Here is a 23988-nt window from a genome sequence, read left to right as displayed (position 1 = left end):
ATAGTACCTTTAAATTATTTATTTGTAGTTTTAAGAAGTTCAAGATATTATTAAAATTTTAACAGAATCATTTTCTGTAACATCAAATAGAACTAAATGTACTGTAGATTGAAAATAAAAAAAATAAGTCCGTATAAAAGTATTCGAATTTTCGGATTTGGAATCCCTAGTACTTACTGAGTCCCGTTAACCTAGTCCGGGGGTCTCCATTGTTCACCCCACAAATCCACTTAGACTGTGGATACTCTCGTATGTTCCCACGTCACAATACCAATGGTAAAATGAGTATTCTATTTCCTAAAAGAAGGAGTATTCTATTTCCTATGCCTGACACATGGAAGGTTAATTATAGCGGGAGCTTATACCCTTCACCGCGAATATTTTAACCATCAAAAATTGACATGTCCGATGTTAAAATAGTCGAAACACATCCAATAAGTAGAGTTTGATTGGTCGAACAACCATATAATAAAATAACGCATTAATAGAAATAATGTATATTTATTGTGTAAAAAACATCAACAATAAAAAAAACATCTGCACTTGATTAGAGATTAAAATAAAATAAAAAGTACATATAATATATTAAATACATAGACTTTCAAATAAAAATTATAAAAAAATTTGTGAATTCATCCTCATTGCGTAATAGATCTATGCCAATAGTGCTAAAAGACTGCCGTCTTTTTCCATCCTTTGAACGTCAGTGCCTCCGCCGACAAACTTTCCGTTGACAAACACACGCGGAACCTTAAAATATAAAAAAATATAGTGAGCATCCCCTAATTTGCCCTGCATTCGACTACGTAAGCGATTCAACTCACAGATTTAGCCCCGGTGATGTCACCGAGCGTGTTTTGAATCTCGGGCCCGTCGCTCCTCTGATCCAACTCGTAAAGAGTGAACTTTTGTTTCAGCCTATTGAACACCTACAATCAAAAATAAAACATTCGTAAAAATCTCACATTTGAAAAAGCTACAGCTAGATAACCTACGACCCCCTCCATTATTTATTTATACAATTCAATACCAAATCGATAACAACTATCCAAAGAATTGTTGCAATCGCTTACTGAATATCATTTCATATATAAAACTCATATTGATATATAAATTATTCATATTGCATTAAACTCGTATGTAAATTTAAAAAACAGTTTAGTTACATTTTTATAAAATTATCCCCCCTTGATGACTATTACTATGTATTGATTTAAAACTTTTGAATAGGAAACGATCGACTTTTTTCTAAGTCCGCTTTAAAGGTCAGGGAATTTGACCCTTAAAGCCCTCAACATGAGGCCACCACCCCCCCCCCCCCCCCCCCGACGAATACAGTCCAAGAGACCCTTTCGTCGGAGAACGAGACGGTTGTTCATGAATATCGCACAAGAACAACCGCACATCACTGTTCTAATAAAAAAAACCACACTGTACATAACCAAGTACAAAATTAACATCGACTTGTCACAAATATCCAAATCTGACCACCAGCACTACAGAAATACTTCCGAATAAATTCTCTTAAGTGGGGAACCCGAGAACCTCTCTGTGGTTAGCATTAACGCAACCAACGAGCTATAATTCTGGCTAAATGCATTTAAAATGATTACTTAATAAAATACACATTCAAGCGAGGCTGCTACTATTAGGGCCGGGCCGCACCGTGCAACTTTGTCGGCCGACTTGTTGCGCGACACGAAAAAATGTATGAAAATATGTGCGAAAAACAAGTTGACGGGTGTGGCATGTCCCATCCACCTGCATGCATTGGTCTGGTCGCCCTCAAACAAATTTTTCGCGAGTTGAGCGGTGCGGCCCGGCCCTTAGATGATTCATAAACACACTGAATGGTATGGGACGTCACGTGTTCTTGGCTTCCCGCTGTGACTGTAGACAGTGGGTGTTCCCCAAACCGAATTCAGGTGCACTTGCACATGCAGAATGCATATGTTTGGGAGGTTGCATGTGTATGCATAATGCATATCCATATGCAACCGACAAGTTTTTCCTGCATTTATTCAAATATGGGATTCACCGTTATCGATCACTGTCAAGCAATGATAAAATATCACCGAAAACATTCCAGGGGGTGATTTTTGGGACTGTATACCATATATATAGGCTAGGGGCGCTACGTTTTTTTCGCATGTTTAACCCTTTGATGCTGATCAACGCCGATTGGCGTTGTGTTTTGAGTATGTAAAAAATAAACAGGAATAATAGCCGCTAAGCCTTTCCAGGTAGCATTGAAAAAAAAAATGCATTGAACATGGGTTGTGTAATCCATGTCAATGTTTACAAAGACTGGTTTACACCGGAATTTCTGAATTTATAACCATAGCAGAATTTCTCGATGGAAATCTTTAACTGCTGAGTATTTTAGACTGTGGCTTGGCATTTAGATTGTGTGCAATACATTTTAACAACAATGAAGAAGATGGAATTAGTTTGGGAAAAATACATTAATTAATAGACTTGTTTTGTTTATTTTATATTGTTGCAAGATATATTAGAGAGTCTAAACACACCTTTACAAAACTCGAAATCTTCGGCGGTAGTGATCTAGGGTTTGTTGGGATTAGCCACAATTTTTATACCTGCCTTCTATTCTATTCTAAATAATTCTAGCGGGAAATGTTGGCGAAATTTTCAGCAGGCGGGCTTTCAACAGAAAAGACGTCAGCACTCAAAACGGTTAAAAGTATCTAAAAAAAAAACACGTACCACTCAGTGTGTTTTCGCCCTAAAACTGCATTCATTTTAATGATTCATAATACATCAGGGCTCGTTCAATTTTAGGTCACCCGGTGACAAAAAATATTGTTTTAAATTACTCATATGTGGCGGGTGTGTAAAACTGGGCAACGAACCGCAATTTTCACAGCCCCAATATTTTATTTTATTTTACATACATATATACCAGTAATCCCCAATGCGCCTTTCTAGACAATTAATTACAAACATTGCAGCATTTTTTTATTACATAAATCACTGTATTTCGTGAGGCTGAAGATCAAGAAATAAACAATTAATTAATTAATTAATTAATCAACAGAGACATCTATGGATTTAGACTTGTGCATAAATTTTTACATATTGTACATAAATCAAATTCAGATATTTGTGACATAGCAGGTAGGATGGTTTTTGCCAATTGGATGGAGGAACCAGAGAAATGTAATATTAATAGAAGTGGCTTTAGGTGTTCTTTTGTTGTCAAGTGACATTCTGTCCACGGACAGATCTAAATAATTTTAGCATCAGTCGTATTTGACGCTTGGTGCTCGACGTATGTCCGATAAAAACTTGTCTGTTTGTTTATATTACTCGCAAGATGGGCGAGTGCATCGGTAAAAATTGGACAATACATTCAAAAACACACAATTAAAAACATGGGATACATTTTTATAAGGAAATTGATCCGATTGTATTCTGTGCGATGTAGCGTATTTATAGAGACGTACCGCATAAAATTGACAACAATTATTTATTCGTAAGAGCCCCTCTATTCTTATTACATCTCTCTGGGAGGAACCGTATCAACAATGAAATCAGATAAATTGACAAACTCTGATAGGAAACTATCGACTTGTCACAAATATCCATGTCTGGATATTAAAGATTAGCACGGGAATAAATCCGGTAAATCGGAATCATTGAACTATACTGCTGGCGTATGAAAAAAAAAAACAGGCAATGTTGATCATCTGAAGTGTTACGACTGAAACAAATAAAAATGGCGGCACCGATGAGTTTGACAGATGACAGTATCGCATCTCATGGCACCGTTAACACTAGCGATATCTACACCGATATGTATGAAATTTTCCATATTGCAACCACAGGTTGCAATATGGAAATATCGGTGTAGATATGGCTAGTGTAAACGGTGCCCATGTCTATAAATAACTATGTATAAGCCGGTACGATTAAAAACAACGATAGCACGCGAACATAACCTCCAAGAGAGGATGGGGGGTGTGGGGTGTTGGGGGGGTGGGGGACCTCTTTGGCCATGGTGCAGTAGGGGCAGTAGGTCTTCGAGAAGATGACGACTTTGTCGCTGGCGATCATCGAGTTGACGGCTTCCATCTCGGCGCGAACGATCGTGGCGGGCACAGTCAGACTTTTCAAGTACGACACTGTAGTACCCATACTACTGTGCAATATATTGCGCAATTTCACTCAAACGTCACTCGTGTGCTTTTGGTCCAAACGCGACCTACGCCGACTACCTACTGGAGACTACGTACAAGAATTATTGTAAACCGGTTCTCCAATTCGCATTTACATATTTGCTAATTCAAGGCATTATTCGTTGTGCTCGCTTAGGGTCGTCGTGCACTTGCTCGTTTCGTATACCGAGCGAAGCCGGGTAAAGGTCTGTTCATACTAACAGCACTGCACGACTCCGTTTCAAATACAGGTATTCCTCGACTTACGACGGAGATACGTTCCTGAACCTCGGTCCTAAGTCGAATCCGTCGTAAGTCAAGGAATATATTTATATTTTTTTTCAGCGGTTCCGCAGATGTGATTGATTCATTTTCATCAATATCCTCTTCTGCAACCATTTGAGTTTCAAGATCTAATAATTCTGCATTGGTTAGAACTTCTGAATCATTTTCAAGAAGTTGGTTGATATCTTCGTTATCTACGTCAAATTGTAGACGTTCACTAAATTGTACGATTAGGTTAGTAATATCCTCGACATTTTTTTCTTTTTCGTATATGGAAAGAGAAACGGGTTCAAATCGATTGGTGAGTTTTTTTCATATTCCGTACATACATGCTGAAATAACTTCTTTCCATCCCTTATCTATATTTCTTATAGCATGAAGGATATTATAATTTTTTCCAAAATTCTTGAAAAGTTTTTCTTTCTTCTATTGCTTCAATGCCTTGCGCAAATGTAATTTTTAAACAATGAGCTTTAAAAAACAATGGAATTCGCTTTTCAATATTGTCATCGATCCAAATCACTAGTAATTTTTCCATTTGTTAAATGGGTCCGAGTCTTTTATTATTTTCGATTTGATTGACAAGGACCCTTTAACGGCTTTAAGAATTTTTTCTTTATCCTTTAAAATAGTGGAGACCGTTGAATGTGACAATTTCAAATTATTTGCCAAGTCCATCACTTTTTTACCACTCATATTGTTTTATCACTTCAAGTTTCATTTCTAAGTCTATCACCTTTCTCTTTTTTTAACAAGAGTTTCTTTATCAGTCATTATCCCGTTTCTTGATCACACATTATAAATGTTCTTATAAATAAAAATTTGAGCACTAATCAACACGGAATTGATAAAATAAACATCCTAAAACAATAACGAACAGTTATGTAACAAACGGTAACGACCGTATGAGTTAGCGACTGGTGACGAATCCCAAAGGAAGAGTCATAACTTAATTTTTAAAACTACTGCGATGTTTCATTTGTTCCGAAAGAGAATTCCCCGTTTTCATAACTCACATCCGCTTGAGATTTATCAATCAATTTTTGAAAAATAATTAATTAATAAAAAATATATTATTTTTTTTCGGTCGTAAGTGCGAACCGTCGTAAGTCGAGGACTACCTGTATGTCATTTTATTACCTTTTTATCCATATCTACCTACATACACGTCGCGGTCACGTCACGTTTACATCAATTTGGCCTAGTGCAAGGCAAAATCGGCTAACTTATACATTAGAGGCCATGCGATACGGCGCAATATTGCTTACGTCGTATTGTCGAATACTTACAATATGAATGCATACACGTGCATTCGTAGCTACGCGTCAGAATACAAGTCAGCAAAAATGTTTCGGCGTTTATCGAACGAAAAATGATGTATAATCGCGTTGTTGTTGGAAGAAGAAGTTCAAGAAGGCAATAAAAAAGCACGGAGGCGTTTTGATGTGCATTCCATGTTAAAAAATAGAAAAACCGAAGGAGAGCTTTGGACACTGAAGAGCTTGTGGATGATGGACAAAAAAATTTTAAATATTTCCGTAATAAATTTAAAAAAATTTTTAAATATTTGCGCCAAAACCATGTCGAAAGATTGAACAGCTGTCAACTGTCGCAAAGCGGCAGACTCATGGCACGTAATTCGCGTGTATATCTCCAAGATGGCCAAAAAGACGGATACGATACGTTGACGGAAGTTGCTGTAAGGTATGAACAGGAAATGTCTGGTACTGCTGTAAGCCTGCCGTGGCGTAAACGTGACGGTTGAAATGAACATACCCATACAAAATGTACCAAAGAATACTTTTCGTACGGCCGGATACCTGCTGAAGTCGGTTCGTGCCGACTAGGTATGAACAGACCTTAATACAGCTAGTCTGTAATAAAAATTCAGTATCAATGCTAATTTATTTCAGCCAGAAAAATACAGATATTAATAATACATATATAAAATAAATAAATATATTTTTATATATATTTTTTTTTATTTTTTTAAATTTATTTTTTTATACACCCCGGGCAAAACCGGGTAATAAATTTAAATCAATTTACTCAATTTATTCTTATTTATTACTTTACATTATTATTAATTAATAATTATTTATTACTATTTTTAAACAACTTTTATCCATGGCGGGGGCTATTTGCGCGGGGGGTTAATGTTAATGTTAAAGGTTTTTTTATATACATTTATTGTTTATATATTGTCTTAATTTTATAAATAAAATATAGAAGAGGCTAGTTTTTAAAAAACATTTTTGTTTTATTTAAAAAAAATATTTTATTCATATGTGCTGTAATATAACATACATATAAATATATAAATAAAATACACACATGGATTTGCTTACATTTGGTATAAAAATGCGATAAGATTTTGTTCGATGGAGTCCCACATAGATGTCGGTAAGGTCGTTCGCTTTATACTTGCGGTAATGTTGCACAAGGGCTTATAATGCAACGAATGTACCGTTAAGTGCGCAGTCCTTGACTGTAATAAACGATCTCTCTTCCGGCCATCATCCGGTCATACTAGAACTCACCAAAACCCCCGTCACTATAAATCCCACCCTCCGCAGCACCATATCTTGGGAAAAATTCTCAACTCTTCTTCATCAAACCGTATCTTACCCCCACTCGATTCACACCACCCAAGACATAGACTCCGCCATTAATACCATCACCGATGAAATACAATCAGCCTTGGACGCCAGCACCACTACCACTCCTCACTCCCCTCTGCACCCGCAAGCTTTACCCCCAGATATTCGCGATATCATTCGCCTCAAGAACAGAGCCAGGAAGGCATTCCAAAGGAACAAAGACCCTATCCTTAAACAGCGAATGAATAGACTTCAGCAAGACGTTAAAAACGCCCTGTGGCAACTACGTAACGACAACTGGGATACTAAACTCAGAGCGCTAGAAGACGGACATAACGGTTTCTGGAAACTGTCTAAAATATTCAGAAGCAACGGCAATAGAATCGATAGGATCAAAGTTGGAGACAACTTCGTCTACTCCACCACCGAAAAAGCAGAAGCCCTAGCAGACAGTCTCCGGGAACAGTTTTCTCTATCAAACTCCAACCTACATAGCGACTTTTGCCAAAAGGTTGAAAGCTCCGTCAATAGCTACCTTGAAAATCCAGCCCCCGTACCCAATGTCGCCACTTCGCCGTTTGAAGTCCTAAAAATCAATAAAACTATCTCTGCTAAAAAGGCCCCTGGCCCGGATGGAATCTCCAACAAAGCTCTAAAAGAACTCCCTCAAAAAGCCATCGCTGCACTCACAGCAATACTAAACGCCACCAACAGAATCTGCTATTTTCCAAGTCAATGGAAACTTGCCAACATCATCCTAATCAGAAAACCCTTTTCGAACCCCTCCCTCGCAACAAGCTACAGACCCATCAGCTTGCTCTCCTCACTGAGTAAAATCCTGGAACGGATTTTAATCTCAAACCTCAACAACGAGATCGCTAAAATCGACCTCCTTCCCAAAACACAATTTGGCTTTAGACCTCAACACTCTGCAGTTCACCAGATACACAGAGTCGTTGAAACCGTAATAGACGGCTTCGACCGAAACATGTCCACTGGAGCAATCTTCCTAGATATTTCCAAAGCCTTCGATAAAGTTTGGCACGCAGGCCTCCTTTATAAAATGATTGCCGCTAACATCACCCCCCACTCAATTCGATCCATTGCATCCTTCCTAAGAGAACGGAAATTTCAGGTCAAATTGAAAGACCAAATTTCAACTCAGCGGGACATCTCCGCCGGAGTTCCCCAAGGCTCTATCCTCGGCCCCACACTTTTCAACCTATACACACACGACATACCCACTCCCACCCATAGATACACAAACATCGGGCAATACGCCGACGACACTGCCATCTTAGCAAGCTCCATTAGCCCCAAGGGAGTCTCGCTTGCCCTCCAGAAGTACTCGGACCAACTAGTAGCGTGGTACGATAAATGGCTGATGAAAATCAACCCGGATAAAAGTCAGGCAATATTCTTCTCCAGACGTAAAAAACGGCGTAAACCAGCTAAGCCAGTAATCATAAATGACAAACCAGTCAACTGGACCAAGTCTACCCGCTACCTGGGGGTAATAATCGACCAGAAACTAACCTGGAAACCTCACATCACCAATGCGGTGCGTAGAGCTAGGGCAGTTACGTCAAAGCTTTACCCACTATGTAAACACAACAGCAAACTCTCGCTTAAAAACAAGTGTTTGCTGTACAAATCCATCATCCGCCCACAAATCACATATGCGAGCCCCGTCTGGGCTCACACAGCCATCTCCAACAAATCAATACTCAAATTACAGACTGTCCAAAACAAATTCTTGCGTGCCGCGGGAAACTATGACTGGTACACAAGACACACTATTATTCACAACGACCTAAGCACTGACTACCTTGACAAACACGTACACAAACTTGCCGTGAACTACTTCAAGTCTCTCGGCAAGATAGACAACCCCCTGATCAACTCCCTCAGTGAGACCAAACTCACGTTTAATCAAAGGCCCATCGACATTTTGAAGACGGGTATAGGCTAAAATTAGCATTCAGTTAAATTAAACAAATCACCAAATCACCACCGAAAGGTCCCAAACCAGCTAACCACCCACTAACACACTAACCCCGACAATATCCCACAGATGATGCACTAATTTTGCTTAGTGTTCTAGCCTGACAAACGATCAACAAGCGAGCAGCCGCCAGCCCGCACTACAATATCAACGAGAGATCGATCTTATATAAAACGTTCGATAGATAGGTCAAGGGAGTGTCACTACCCGAGAAAACTATCGTTAAAATGTAGCCACAAAGAAGCCAAGTTATCGCTTCTCGGCCTGTTGGCTAAGATCAAAGTGTAGTATCTGTTCTTATCAGCTTAATATCTGATAGTTCCCGCATCGCGGGACCAGTATATTAAACTGATTTTCTGACGGGATGATCGGGGCTTGCTCCACTCCTGTCGCGGGTTGGCTCGGCATTGCAGTGCCGCCGGGATCGGCCCACATTCACTTATCATATTATCTTCTCTTCTCTTCTTACTGATTGATTGATGTTGATTAAAGTTAGGCCGAGGTGTCGTGCAATGCGATGGCAGCGTTAATATATTCTCTAGTGTTAACGCTGCCATTGCGTTGCACGAAACCTCGGCCTAACTTTAATTAACATGCTGTGATTCTTAATCAGTAAGAAGAGAAGATAATATGATAACTGTAGTCACCGGAGCCTGAGCAGGCCGTGTATTGTTCAAGGTTGTAAATGCATTGGTAAAGGTTTGCCGAACAATGGATAGCACTGTGACTATCCTACCTCTAATGAGAAGTGAATGTGGGCCGATCCCGGCGGTTGCAAATTTCGGAAACAAATTCATTTGAAATATCACGAACATTTTAAATCCACAATAAAATTAGGTATGTGGCCTCAATATTTAAAGGGCTTCCAATTCCTTCGAAGAAAAATGCATTATGCATTTTGCCATAAATCATTAACGACTACTTTTTTTGATGTTTTCAAGTACAAGGATTTGCGATAGTAATATTTTCTATACCTGAAGTTGGGTAGGTCATTGAAACTACATACTTTCAATAATATTTTATTGGTTTATGACTTGGTCCATTACTAAATCTCAAAGAAACCGCTCAAGAAAGAAAGTAATGTAGCTTTTTTTTGTTCAAAGAAATATACGCTATTACCTAAGAGCGTTTATACACATTTATTTTGATCTTTCATAGAAATTTGAAATTCATAATTGTTAATTTTTAGGAAAAAAACCTTAATCAAAGAAAACCTTAAAAAGCCGGTTGAAAGAGCCAAAAAGCCGGTTTTCGGTTTTTTGATAAAATGGTCAAAAAGCCATTTTATCAAAAGAAACATGATGTCAAGCTAAGCGTCATAATTGGTTTTTGACCGTGAAGCGTGGAGCCGCACTACTAAACAAGTACCCGTAATTTTACCAAATAATGCGACGATGACCAATTTTCGGATATCTTTGGCGTACTAATTAAGGAAATTTTCACCAATGGGAGTGCTCGATAATTTTCAAAACATGCTTTTGATTTTTTTAATATATTATATATTTTTTATATATATAGAGTGTTTGGTAGCTAAGTGCAAAGCCTTAAAGGGTTGATAACTTATATCATTTAAAACATTTTGAGCCACACATACCTCAGTCCAAAGTCTTTTTTAATTTCATTTTTAAAGTTTTTTAGTAAAAACACCAGAATCTCACAGCTAATTGCTAATACTCCCCAATTTAAAAGTGGTATGTTAGTCAGTTATTATTTTTTTGGTTGTCTAGTATTTATTAAATCAAATAAAAACAAATACAACCATCTGTGTCAACAGAAAAAAATAATAGAGGCACCATAAGTTTTCAAAAATTTATCAAGTAGGTAAAATCAGAAATTTTTTTTTGTATTTAAAAAAATAACAATTTATTTTTAAGATGTAAAGCCTTTTTAAAAACATACCTGGTAATTGGCGAGACTCATGCAGATGTCTTGCCAATTACCAGAATTAAATTGTAAAACCTAATTGAGGGAGCGCCCCGAACAAAGGTCGTCATTCACAAGCGACTTATTAATGTTATCGTCTAATGTCAAATAAAATAAAAACTTTCATAAAATTATTTATTGTTTATGTTCAAATGCATACTAGAGTCCTTCGTCTCACTTCCATGATGGTAATTTTGGGTTTTATCTTTTCTTCATGGTTTTAAAAGATTTTTATATATTTCTGATTATTTCTTAAATTTGAAAATTTTGTTTTGTGTATCTTCAGGTTCGCCAATTTGATTATAAAATGCTGGCTGCAAAAATTTCCCCATAGATGTCACTATGGATGTTTTTATGAATTCGTATTGTATAAAATGCTTATGTATGTTGATTGTATTCTATCTGTATAAGTGATCTGTAAAGGCGAGTGTTTGTGTATTATCAAATAAAATAATATTCCAATAAGACAGTAATTCCAATTACACACTTAGTTGTGCAAATACTGGTTAAGTTACTCAGCTATAAAAATGTAAGCTTGGTTACAACCAATAATGAGCATGTACTTTTATGTACATAAATTAAAATGATTCACTTTAAAAACAGCACGTCATATTATGATACGTTTCCTACGCTATCAATATCCTTTCCTTTTATCCAGTTAATAGGTTATCGAGAAACCACAAAAGAGCTTCCTCCCTTATTTAACCGCTCAATAATTATTATCACAAATTCGATAAACATTCATCTTCCGCAGCAAATAAACAAATCGAGATGCGTATCGATTGCGCTCTCTTTATTTGCGACGTGCCGATAATGACGTTTTGGCGAAAGCATGTGAAAAAAATTCAATTCCACGAAATATAATATTACGTTGTGGCGCTTTTGTCAATTGTAGCGCTACGCGAAAAATATTTCCTGAAAAAGGAAATGATTACGATTGCAATTCAAGATAGGGTATCCTTTGTGGACGCAAAGGATAATTGAATTCTTTTCCTTCCACCGATTCTTTGATTTCCTCCCCCGAGCTAGGGATTCTCAACAATTTCTTACATTTTATTCATACAATTTCATCGACTACAATGTACGTATTGTACACAAAAATATGGCATATGAGACGTTCACACTGTTGGAAACAATTTTTAAATTAGAAATTTATAAAAAAATCATATTGACATTAACTTTCCATTTCAAAATCTTTCTGTCATCTAAACTTCAGAATATAACAAAATAAAAATACAGCTAGTGTAACTCTTTATTTGCATATATAAGTATATGTACATATATGTAAATATAGGATTTTCTATACATGCAGGAAAGGTTTCAGTTATTTGGCCACTTCAATTAAAACAATACACTAACGTCAGCTGACGTTTTTCAGAAAATAATGGTTGGCCATTTGGATTTCAAAAATAAATTATTTTTCTCTGGTGGCATCTTATCAATCTACGATAAATCATCACTTATGATATCCCTGTTCTTCCGGTCATGTGCGCACAGTACAGAATCAACACCCCTCTCCCAATATTTTGAATTGATTAATGTATTGTAACGTAGAGATTAGGTGGGTGGCGCTCGTGGACCGATGGCTTACGACCGCTAATCACCTGATCTCTCGTTCGCGCCAAAATGACCTCGCCGTATGATTGAGCCGTATGCATCGGCCAATGGGATCGCACCACTCATCGACCAATAGTTTATATGTGTATGTATGTTTGTGTGTTGTGCCCAACGGGTATATATATGGGGCGCTCTCGGCTTGGAAACCATTCCGACCTGGAGCGCCGACGAGAGCAGACCAATAAACCGCTACTACAACTTCCTGCGTCTTTCTCTCCGATTCTGGAAGCCCCCATTTCACGTCCACGCAACAGTATTATTAATCGGTTTAAGATGGGACCCAGTGGCAAATTTACGCATAAGCGGGAGAGGCACTCGCCTCGGACCCCCGATTAGGCAGGGACCCCGAAAAATGTTCGTTATTTTATTAAATGCATCACATCTACGAGAAATTCCATATTTGCACTTATTGGCCAGATCGTATTTATTCATAGCAAGAATTTCAGCATCAGACGATAATAAAAGTCAAGGGAGGGAGGGTCGATAATAAAAGGCACAATACGTTCGTAAGCCAAGAATAAATGAAATTAATAGTATTTTAAAATAGCACTGTAACACTACGTCTTCCTCGTCGTCCCTTCAGTTGGCAGCCATGACAATGGTTAGGTCATCCAGCTAACCAAACGACCCCCGACACAGATCTCCGCGTGCGCAAGCAGTGACTCTCTCTCTTCTCATCAGACTTCCAGCGGGTACAATCGAGATCGCTCTCCTGACCCAACATCATCCCGAGAGTAACCGAGCAGTCCTCGTACGTGTTCCGGGAGCTCTCGCCCTCTTCATACGCAGCTGTTACAAGAACAGTCAGAAGCCGTCTACACTGAGTGACCTCACCACAGCCCAGCATCGACCAGAGTGCCTCTCGTGACCTGGTATCCAGCTTTTTTCCTGCCAGCTCGTGCAGCTGGCTGCGATTTCACGAGCATAAGACCATAAGATAACGACACATTCTAGGTCAGTCCACGGAGCCATTTCCGCGCGTAAAGGTGATCGTCACAGTACTAATTTTATTTCAAAAGTTGTTAGGGAAAATCACACAGCGTGGGATGTGGGACGTGGTTTTTTTTTAGATAGTTTTAAACATATAGAAAAAATGTGGTGTACATGGTACCGTACCTGGTACCGTCTTTTCAAAACGAAATATTTGAGCTGTTTCGTTGAAATTGTATAGTAGTGTTTATCCTTGCTTGACAGTGATCGATAACGATGTATCCCATATTTGAAGAACTTCTCTATACACCGTTATCGATCACTGTCAAGCAAGGATAAAATTTTACCGAAAATGGTCCAAAGTGTCGTTTTGGTATATATCACTGTCAAGCAAGGATAAACACTACTATACAATTTCAACGAAACAGCTCAAATGTACACCACATGTTTTCTATACGTTTAAAACTACATATCTAAAAAAAACCACGTCCCACATCCCACGCTGTGTGATTTCACCCTTATTGATTTCACCCAAGTACATATAGTAAATAAATAAAAAAAATATGGTTTTGTAAAATCTCAATGAAAAATCATATACTGAAAAGCATAGTAAAATAAAAAAAAACGATGAAAACATTTTACTGAGGTGGGGGCAGAGAGATGTAATAAGTAGACGTAGGACCGGAAGCGTGCCGTCTATTGTTCAATTGTTGTAAATCCTTTGTAAAAACGGTTCGGCAAACCTTTAACAATGCAGTTACAACATTGAACATGAACAATATACAGCCCCCTCAGGGTCCGGGCTTTCGTAATAAGAATAGAGGGGCCCTTACGAATAAATAATTGTTGTCAATTTTACGCGGAACGTAGCTATAAATACGCTACATCGCACGGAATACAATCGGATCAATTTACTTATAAAAATGTATCCCATGTTGTTTATTGTGTGTTTTTTAATGTATTGTGCAAGTTTTACCGATGCTTGCCCATCTTGCGAGTAATATAAACAAACAGAGAAGTTTTTATCGGACATACATACATCGATCACCAAGCATCAAATACGACTGATGCTAAAATTATTTAGATCTGTCCGTGGACAGAATTTTACTTGACAACAATATAACACCTAAAGCCACTTCTATTAATATTACATTTCTCTGGGTGGGGGCCACAAATTTCAAATGCGCTTGGGGCCCCCCATTTACTTGATCCTCTACTGGGTAGGAAAAGAGCAAACAATACAGTCGTTGACCATTTGGATTAAAATAATGGGTTTGGTGCAAACGATAGAAAAGCGCCAGACAGATTAACTGGATGGCTGCTTTAAATGCAATTCTCGACTTCACGAATGAAAAATTGCACATCAGATGACGAGTAACCTTTCGATGTGCACAGATGCAATTATTAAAGTGGTAATTATTAAAATTGAGTTGGATCTTTCTGGCGAGTTTTTAATAATTTAATAAGGAAAAATTCGGAACTAAAGTATCAGAAGCACAGAACGTGTACAGGGTAGGTATGTCGGGACTTCGGGTAGATTTCGCTTAGTGTAAGTGCGAGCAGTGTGCACGCATAAGGTACATGTACAGTTAATCTGTGGTTCAGTCTGTCTGGCGCTTTTCGATCGTTTGCACCGCATCCTAAAATAATATGTACATTTAATGAAAATTGGTGGAAAATTAATATATTGCTATCGGTATTCCGAATACCGATACTATTCGTGAACATGAACATTATCTAAGACACGAAAAATTTTACAGGGTTCTGATTTTTCAATTGAAATTCAAGTGGCCAATGTCCCAGTTAGCGCGGCCAACAACTGTAGTGCTTCCTCTGTTTGCGGGGATATAAAAGGTACTCGGTAAATTTACGGGGTACTTATATTTTAAATTAAAAATTTAAATGGCCAACGACTACAAAGAGTAGTATACTTCAACAACCATCTGTATTTCTATTTGAATCTACAATGTTATGACGTGGTGTTTTTATAGGTTATATTAACATTGTCTTGTCAAACAACTGTGAACGTCGAGGAGTTAGAGATGGAGTGTCGATTGTGTTTGTCTTCGTCATCAGCCGAGTCATACGTCCCCATCTACGAAGAATCCAGTTCTTTAGTTCAAAGCATTTTCAACTGCTGTCAAATACAAGTCAATATACATATGTTACATGCATATAATCTCTCATGTCATTTCTGTAATTGTAAATTTAACTATGTATTCTCTTTATTTTTGTTTACAGGTGGAAAAATGCGACGGACTTTCAGATAAAATATGCTCATCGTGCGAATCCAATGTGCTATCGTTGACTAGTTTTAAATATATATGCATTGAAAATGATAAGATACAAAGGTTTCTAGAAATCAAAACGGAAGAAGTGATATTGGAGGATTTAGAATGGGAGGCTAATGGTGAAGATAACGAACAGAAAATGAACACAGTAGATCAAAGTAAATCGATAGAAATCGAATATGCAAGAATACTTAAACAGGTAGATCCAAATATTATTAAATATTCGATAATGGAGGACACCTGAGATGAGGCATTTTTAGAGGAAAGTTATGCGGATAGTATTTCAGATACTCCTAGTGATATTGCACTGCAGCTTAGTGGTAGTGTAGTTTTTAGAAGACGTCCGCTTGTCATTCTACTAGATAGTGATACGGAAACCGAGGATGAGGATGATGAATACAAAATTGATAAAAAATCAAAAAAATGGGTGGATGTAACCATTGCTAATTTGAAAAAATGGTTTGGCTTGTTTATCATTATAGGAATAGTAAAAAAGGGTGCTCTGTACGACTATTAGTCAACAAATCCAGTTCTTGAAACCCCGATATTTTCAAAAACCATGGCACGCAACAGATTTCTTCAAATATAATATAGAAATATACACTTCTCTGATAACCTAAATGTCCCTGACAACGCGGGCCCACCTATTCAAGGTTCAACAAATCATTGACTATTTATCTCAAAAATTTTTATAATGTGTCAAAAATCTTTCCCTAGATGAGGGAATGATTCCTTGGCGTGAAAGGTTGAACTTCAACTGCTATAATCCTAGTGAGATTACAAAATATGGGCTACTTATTAGAATGGTATGTGAATCCGTTTCAGGATACATATCTAGTTTCATAATTTATTCAGCGGTTTCAACTCCATTATATGTGACAATACCTGCCCTATGAATTAGATAAATGACATCACCTCATGGATAATTATAATTATAGTGTTGAAATTGGCAAAAATTTATTTTTGAGACAAGTCGGGGTATGTGGAACGATAAGATCGAATAGGGGCTTGAAAAAGGCAAAGTTGCGAATATTTGAGACTAAATATAAGCGGAGAGGGGAAATTATGTTGGAACTTTGGAAAACTGCTAAGAAAAGAGACATGAAAATGATCTCTACTATATATATGTACATAACTCCGGAATAGTAGATACAACTATTGTGGATAATATATATGTAATAAATACATGAAGGGAGTATATCGCGCGGATCAATATCTATCTTATTATCTAATATACCGAAAAACTAGGAAATGGACAAAAAAGCTTGCTCTGTATTTATTTCATTGTGGGCTTTTTGATGCATTTACAACACACATAGCTGCGAATCCAAGCAGTAAATTGACATTTCGTAAGTTTTTGATAAGTATTGCAATATTCTGGATTGAGGACAAAGAACCTGTAGAAACGGATTAAGCCACAATTATGCCAGTACCATTTACATCCTCTTCTGCAGCTCTAACTTCAAGCACATCTACATCTACTTCATTTCAAAGGTTATCAGGAACCATCAGATCGTAAGAATAAGCCTTACAAATAAACGTCTCAGAAGAAAATGTAGAAGTTGTGCCTGACACCAAATTCATAGTGAAAAGATTGTAAAGTTCCATTGCACATTGGTGAATGCTTTTCACATTATCATTAAAAAAAACAATATTAGTACAAAAACAGTGATCAAAAATAAGCCCATGTTTATTCAGCTATCCTAGCATTACTTTTATGTTTAAACATAGTTTCGGTATAAAATATAGCTTAGGTATAATAATAACAAGATTAAAAAAAATGGTTTTAATAATACGGTAAAGTTTTAAGTATTCAACAAAATATAAGGTAATGGTACCATTTTAATAAATAATTTTCAGTAGAATTTCACTATAATTTTATTCGTATCTTAGTCAATAGTAAAAAGTTATGAAAAATATCTACATACATATATATATATATATATATATATATATATATATATATATATATATATATATATATATATATATGAAATAATTTTTGAGATTTAATTAAAAAATACAATGAATTTTACATTGCAGGTTGATTCAACAGGTGTTTCAATAACCAATGTTCCTAAAGAGTGTTCCGAAGCTCCAAAATTTGTATGTCGCCATTGTGGAAAGTCATTTCTTAAAAAGTCTGATCTGAGCACACACATATCGACGCGTCACAAACAGAAGCCATACAAATGCCTCGTATGCTTAAAACTATTCACGACACAACACAGCCTGGACGAACACAAGCAAATCCACTGCGAGGGAGATCTGTACAAATGCAACAAATGTTTCAAAATGTTCAGTTATGAATTCGCCCTAATAGAACACATCAACACTCACATGAGGGAGAACCCGTACTCTTGTGAAATATGCTTTAAATCTTTTCAACGCAAAACTTCCTTGGTCGAACACAAGTATAATCACATGCGGACAGGCCGTATAAATTTGTCTGAAATCGTTCAAGTTTAAATGTAGCCCTTAATAAAAAGATCATTTTTCAACGCATCCAATAAATTATTTCAAACATAAATCATTAAATCTTGAGTGTTTTAATGAATGAGACTGTTCGGTTCAAGTTAGTGAAATCATATTCTAGTCTAGAATTCACAATAAGAAGAAACTTTTAGTAAACCTGATGATATTTATCCAACTATGTATTTATAGATTACTGTCTATTATTTTCACTTCACCAGTTAGTATAGCTTCAGCGGACAGAAGTTTTAGTTTTTATAAAATGTCAGTAACATTAGTTATATGTCATTTTTTTAAATATTTATGAAAATATAAATATATAGGTGTATTAAGTTTTCCCCCCCTCCCTAAAATATCTTATTGTCTGATGAAATCTCTCTATTTTTGTTATATTATATACATACATTTACATGAAAAAACCTTACCTTGGTGTATTTGCTATTATTTTTTACATATGTAAATAAAAAATATAAAGAAACTGTTTATTATTTGTTGATTGTTATTAATTCATTTGTAATTTTATTTAATTGTTATCAATTCATTTGTCTTGTCATTTTTAATGCTTAATGCAAATTTTTTTCAATTGATCAATGATTGTAGATTTGATTCAAATGCAAGTAAATTTAATCCGATAGTCTGTCATTTTTCTCCACCTGTAAAGGAAACATTAAATTCATAAATAGGGGCTGTAAAAATATGAGAGAATAGATTATTCGATGACTTGTATTTGACAGCAGTTGAAAATGTATTGGACGTGATAACTAGAGTCTTCACGGATAGAGACAAACGACTCGGCTAATGAAATAGACAAACACAATCGGCATTCCATCTCCATCTCCACAACATCTCACTTGTACAATACAATAACACAAATGCCAACTTATTATTTCAATTAACGTGACGAGAGAACGTGAATAATGAGAATATATAAAAAATTATTGCCCTTTTTTTAATATAATAGTTACAGTTAATTATGAACTCCAAAAATTATAATTTTATGAATTATCAAACAAATAATGCTGCCAGTAATATTTATGTCAATAGTGACCAATTACCGAGTCAAATGTAGCACAAGAAAATATTTTCAAATACATAAATACCAAAATTGAAATGGAATGCATCAACTTTTGGTTCGGTGATTACCAGTCAAATGTGAACCGGTCACAGGACAACCGGTCGCTCTAGATCGGTCACACGCGATCACCCGTCACACTACAACTGGTCACACCCTAAAATTGGTCACGAGAAAACTGGTCACACCCCAAAAACCGGTCAACCAGTTTTCTCGTGACCGATTTTAGGGTGTGACCAGTTTTAGTGTGATGAGTGATCATGTGTGACCAATCTAGAGCGACCGGTTGTCCTGTGACTAGTTTACATATGAATAGTAGTCCGTTTACCCAACTTTTATGATACCAAATATTAATGAACGCGACGTCGGAAGAAAAAACACAATTTATTACATTTCCACATAATTACCAAAATGATGAAAAATCCTCATGAGTTAAGCGAAAGATATGGAGCTAAATTTATTAACTTCTTAGTTTGGTTACGTGTTCTCTTATTTTTACAAGCCTCATATCAGGTTTTTTTTTCTAAATTTTTTCTCCTAATATTATATTTTTAACAGAACTCGTTGACAATAAAAGCTAATATCAATCTCATTTTCCAACGTAATTAGACGATAAATTAATATTTTCCTATAATCTTTTAATCTATTTGTTCTTTTTGAAAATGTTTTCATCTCATGCTTAGCAATTTAAAGTTGTGCTATATACATATGTATGTAATTTTGTTTATAAAATGGGTCAAAGAAAAAAGGTTGCAAAATTACTCGGGCAATAATGCCTTATAATGCCTTTCAATTTTTTAACTAAATTGTGTGACTATACTGCATATATTATAATTTATTTTCTTCATCTACAGTGTAAAGATGAATATTCGGTTTTATTTTATCAAAAATAGTATTTTTGCGTGTACGTGAAGAGGGAGCTTCCAGAATCGGAGAAAGACGCAGGACTGTTGTAGAAGGTGTTTATTCGTGTGCTCTCGGCGGCGCCCCAGGCTGGAATGCTTTCCAGACCGAGATCGTCCCATATTTATACCCGTTGGACACAACATACGTACATACATACACATGTAAACTATTGGTCGATGAGTGGGGCGATCCCATTGGCCGTTGCATACGGCTCAATCATACGGCGAGGTCATTTTGGCGCGAACGAGAGATCAGGTGATTAGCACTCGTAATTCATCGGTTCACGAGCGCCACCCACCTAATCTCTACGTTACAGTATCATACAAATGAAAATTTCTAGCTGACTAGCTGAACCCTAGCATGCGTTGCAATGCCATAATAACGCATGCAATTCCCGTTCCCGTTCCCATTAGTCGTAAAAACGCAGGTCGCGAACACATTTGAAATTATTGCGTTGCAATGACACTCATTCCCGTTTTTCCCGTTTCCGTTCCCGTTTTTTTTTCACAGTAATCTTCCCGGACATGCACACAACAAATCCTGAAAGTTTCATCGTAATCGGTTCAGTGATTTAGCAGCCTATTCGAGACACACATACAGCATTCAATTTTATGGTTCAGTTATTACTGGTCACAAATTAAGGTCTGTTTATACCTAGTCAATTCGCGGGTTGAGCGAGCTCGGTGCGGACGTGTGTTTGTGTGTTGTTCCCGATAAGTATGTAGAATTTTGTGTTAAATTGGAGCTAAAGAGGAGGTGCTGGGATGAGTATGTAGCTCTTCTGGCGCCTCGCAAGTTAGTACATATTCAGAATCATTACCTATGCTTGATTTCATATTTTTTAAATGGAATTTAAATTTATAATATTTTCATATTTACATAATTACCCACATAATTTCGATCACATTTCTTTTGATAATAATTTACTATTAACGTCGATTGATTTATTAATGATAGTATTGATAATATTTAACGTTGAATTATTTCATATTTAATATTGAGTGAATGGTTTGATATTTAATGTTGAATTATTTCATAATTGATTATTTAATGTTGAGTGTTGAATTATTTCATAATTGATTATTTAATATTGAGTGTTGAATTATTTAATATTTAGTTTTGATAATTTAATATTTGATATTGGATACTTGTACTCAACGTTAACGTTATTGTTTGGTACTAATTTCATAAATATTATGATTGTGAATAAACTGTCTATATATGTAAATATATCATAAATGGAAACACACGTCCGTCCGCACGGAGTAATTAATAAGCTCAGAGCAGAGCTCCATGCAACCGCTCAGGTCCCCAAGTTGCAAATAGGGGAACGACTCTTGCAGTCAACTGCCATGGCGACATGGTGGTCCTGGACAAGGAGCGCTGAGATAAGAGTGGTGATGAGTGAATCCGTGGTAAGTTTCACTCTATAAAATGTCACACAACACTATGACGGTCTCAGGTCAGCGGCGAGTAAGTGCCGCCGCTTAACAAAAGCACAACCCGGTTTTCGAAGGTACCGTATCATCTTTGACAGAGAAGGAAACTCTATAATAAATCCCTGGTAGTGGGCAGCAGCTCTGCCAGTATAAGATGTCAAAACATTTACTGCGCTGTAGAAGGAAGTGGGAATCCACTGCAGTATTCTCCCAAGATAACTATGATGTACAAAAATAAAAGTGTGAAGAAGTCTGACTCTCCGGCTGACACCCGGCGCCTTCGAGGTTCCAGGTCTCACGGTGTGAAATTGGCTACTGGCCACATGCATGTGACTCACCAGGCATCATGTGGAAAATATGCGACTGGAGAAACTTTACGGAACAAATCCAAAATAGGTACTTGGAACGTTAGAGGACTCCTGAATCCTGGGAAAACACTGGTTGTTGAGAAAGAGATGTACAGTCATGGGCTAGATATACTCGGAATCTCGGAAACGCACTGGAAGAACAACGGCCATTATAAAACTTCAAATGGAAATACGATATATTTTTCTGGTAACCAAGATTCGTCACATAGCGGTGTCGCGGTGATCTTAGCATCTAAATTAACCAGTGCACTAATTGGCTACAACCCCATAAGTGACAGACTTATACACTTAAAACTCAACACGCATCCGTATAAACTAAACATCCTTCAAATATATGCTCCTACTGCAGATGCCGAAGATATTAAAATAAATGCGTTCTATGCTTCACTACTCGATACATTGTCAAATATCTCAAACAAAGAAATGACCATCATTCTTGGTGATTTTAATGCCAAAGTCGGTAATAATAGCAACATTGATAACATAGTAGGTAAATATGGATTGGGTATTCAAAATGAGAGAGGAGAGAAACTTATAAGTTTCTGCATTGAAAATAAAATGTCCATTATGAATACTTGGTTTCAACATCATCCTAGGCGATTGTACACTTGGATATCTCCTGGGGATCGTCACCGCAACCAAATCGATTATGTATTAATAAATTCTAGATGGAAATCATCGATACATAACGTCAAAACATATCCAGGTGCAGATTGCGGATCGGACCATAACTTACTTGTTGCTAAATTTCGACTGAAATTGAAAATGATTAAAAGACATCAAAATAAAGCAATTAAACTCACCAATGATGATGTAATTAATTTTGGCAATGTAATCAGAGAAAAAGATGCAGAATTCCAAATAAATCCTAATGTAGATGTAGAAGAGTCTTGGAAAATTTTTAAAGATCTCATAATTCGGTATGCCAGAAAACATCAAACACCGCAAAATGAACATCGTAAGTCTTTTATCTCTGATTCAACTTGGGTTAAGATAAAAGAACGTAAAAGACTTAAACAAACTGGCATAACATCGACAGAATATCTTGAAAGGTATGCAATATTACATAAAGATATTCAAAGGAGTTGTAGGCGGGATAAAGCTAAATATATAAATGACATATGTGAGGAGATAGAAAAACACGCATTAAAGAATCAGGCAAGGGATATTTTTCACAAAGTAAAAATCGTCACTCAAAAATTTTCACCCAAAACTTGGACAATAGATGATCAATTTGGAAACACGCTTACAGATATTGATGTGATACTCAACCGATGGAAAGAATACTGTTCGGAATTGTACAGTGGTAGTTCGTCGACCTCAATTGTTTCCCTAATTGATGATGTCAGGGAGCCTGACATCTTGACATCTGAAGTTGTAAATGCCATAAAGAAACTGAAATGTAAAAAGTCTCCTGGCAGCGATGGTATACAAGCTGAACTTCTGAAAGAGCTTGGTGAAACTGCGATAAAGGCGCTATGTAATATGTGCAACAAGATCTGGGTAAACGGAGTATGGCCGAAAGATTGGGTCAATTCAATATTCATTCCCTTACACAAGAAAGGATCTACAAAAAAATGCGAGAATTACAGGACCTTAGCCTTAATATCGCACTCTAGTAAAGTATTGCTGTATATAATTAAAGATCGTTTGAGCAGTTACCTTGGATGGCAAATACCGAACGAACAAGCAGGGTTTGTAAAAGGCAAAGGGACGAGGGAACAAATACTGAATATACGTCAACTCATTGAAAAATGTCGGGAGTTTCAAACTCCAGCCGTTCTTTGTTTTATAGACTATAAAAAAGCTTTTGACTTTGTGAACTGGGACTATCTGTGGAAAGTTCTACTGGACATGGGAGTCCCCATGCATCTTGTAAAGATAATACATAACTTGTATAAT

General features: G+C 36.6%; 2 protein-coding genes, 1 long non-coding RNA gene and 1 other non-coding gene across 5 annotated transcripts in view; 3 read left to right on the top strand and 1 right to left on the bottom strand.

The window, feature by feature from the left end:
- LOC143910004 (uncharacterized) overlaps positions 1-23988 on the top strand; it is an 805996-nt gene that overhangs the window by 304320 nt on the left and 477688 nt on the right. The window lies entirely within an intron of this gene.
- Grx1 (Glutaredoxin 1) lies at positions 483-4243 on the bottom strand. The gene is made up of 3 exons (XM_077446899.1): positions 4009-4243; positions 825-929; positions 483-750 (listed from the first exon to the last, which is right to left on the bottom strand). Exons 1-3 carry the CDS (start codon positions 4156-4158, stop codon positions 655-657), a joined length of 351 nt encoding a protein of 116 aa, XP_077303025.1. The 5' UTR covers positions 4159-4243; the 3' UTR covers positions 483-654.
- On the top strand, positions 9320-9506 carry LOC143910106 (U2 spliceosomal RNA). The gene has a single exon (XR_013260438.1). It is a non-coding gene; the product is annotated as a U2 spliceosomal RNA (small nuclear RNA).
- On the top strand, positions 15142-18788 carry LOC143923269 (uncharacterized). 2 transcript variants are annotated; one of them, XM_077446866.1, is made up of 5 exons: positions 15142-15190; positions 15299-15392; positions 15530-15688; positions 15780-16028; positions 17873-18788. In XM_077446866.1, the coding sequence occupies exons 3-5, from the start codon at positions 15581-15583 to the stop codon at positions 18296-18298; spliced, it is 783 nt and encodes a 260-aa protein (XP_077302992.1). In that variant the 5' UTR covers positions 15142-15190; positions 15299-15392; positions 15530-15580; the 3' UTR covers positions 18299-18788. The 2 variants fall into 2 exon arrangements, with proteins under 2 accessions (XP_077302992.1, XP_077302993.1); XM_077446867.1 differs by having other exon boundaries at positions 15142-15392.

This window comes from Arctopsyche grandis, chromosome 3 (assembly GCF_051622035.1).
Source record: "Arctopsyche grandis isolate Sample6627 chromosome 3, ASM5162203v2, whole genome shotgun sequence".
Lineage (NCBI taxonomy): Eukaryota > Metazoa > Arthropoda > Insecta > Trichoptera > Hydropsychidae > Arctopsyche > Arctopsyche grandis.
Note: the sequence above shows the minus strand (reverse complement) of the source record. Positions and strands in the feature narration are given on the sequence as shown.

Coding starts and splice junctions, on each gene's coding strand:
- Grx1 (XM_077446899.1), bottom strand. CDS start 4,158: ATGGGTACTACAGTGTCGTACTTGAAAAGTCTGACTGTGCCCGCCACG. Junction 930..4,008: donor ACTGCACCATGGCCAAAGAG/GTCCCCCACCCC, acceptor TTTTGATTGTAG/GTGTTCAATAGGCTGAAACA. Junction 751..824: donor ACATCACCGGGGCTAAATCT/GTGAGTTGAATC, acceptor TTATATTTTAAG/GTTCCGCGTGTGTTTGTCAA.
- LOC143923269 (XM_077446866.1), top strand. CDS start 15,581: ATGGAGTGTCGATTGTGTTTGTCTTCGTCATCAGCCGAGTCATACGTC. Junction 15,689..15,779: donor TCAACTGCTGTCAAATACAA/GTCAATATACAT, acceptor TTTTGTTTACAG/GTGGAAAAATGCGACGGACT. Junction 16,029..17,872: donor ATGCAAGAATACTTAAACAG/GTAGATCCAAAT, acceptor TTTACATTGCAG/GTTGATTCAACAGGTGTTTC.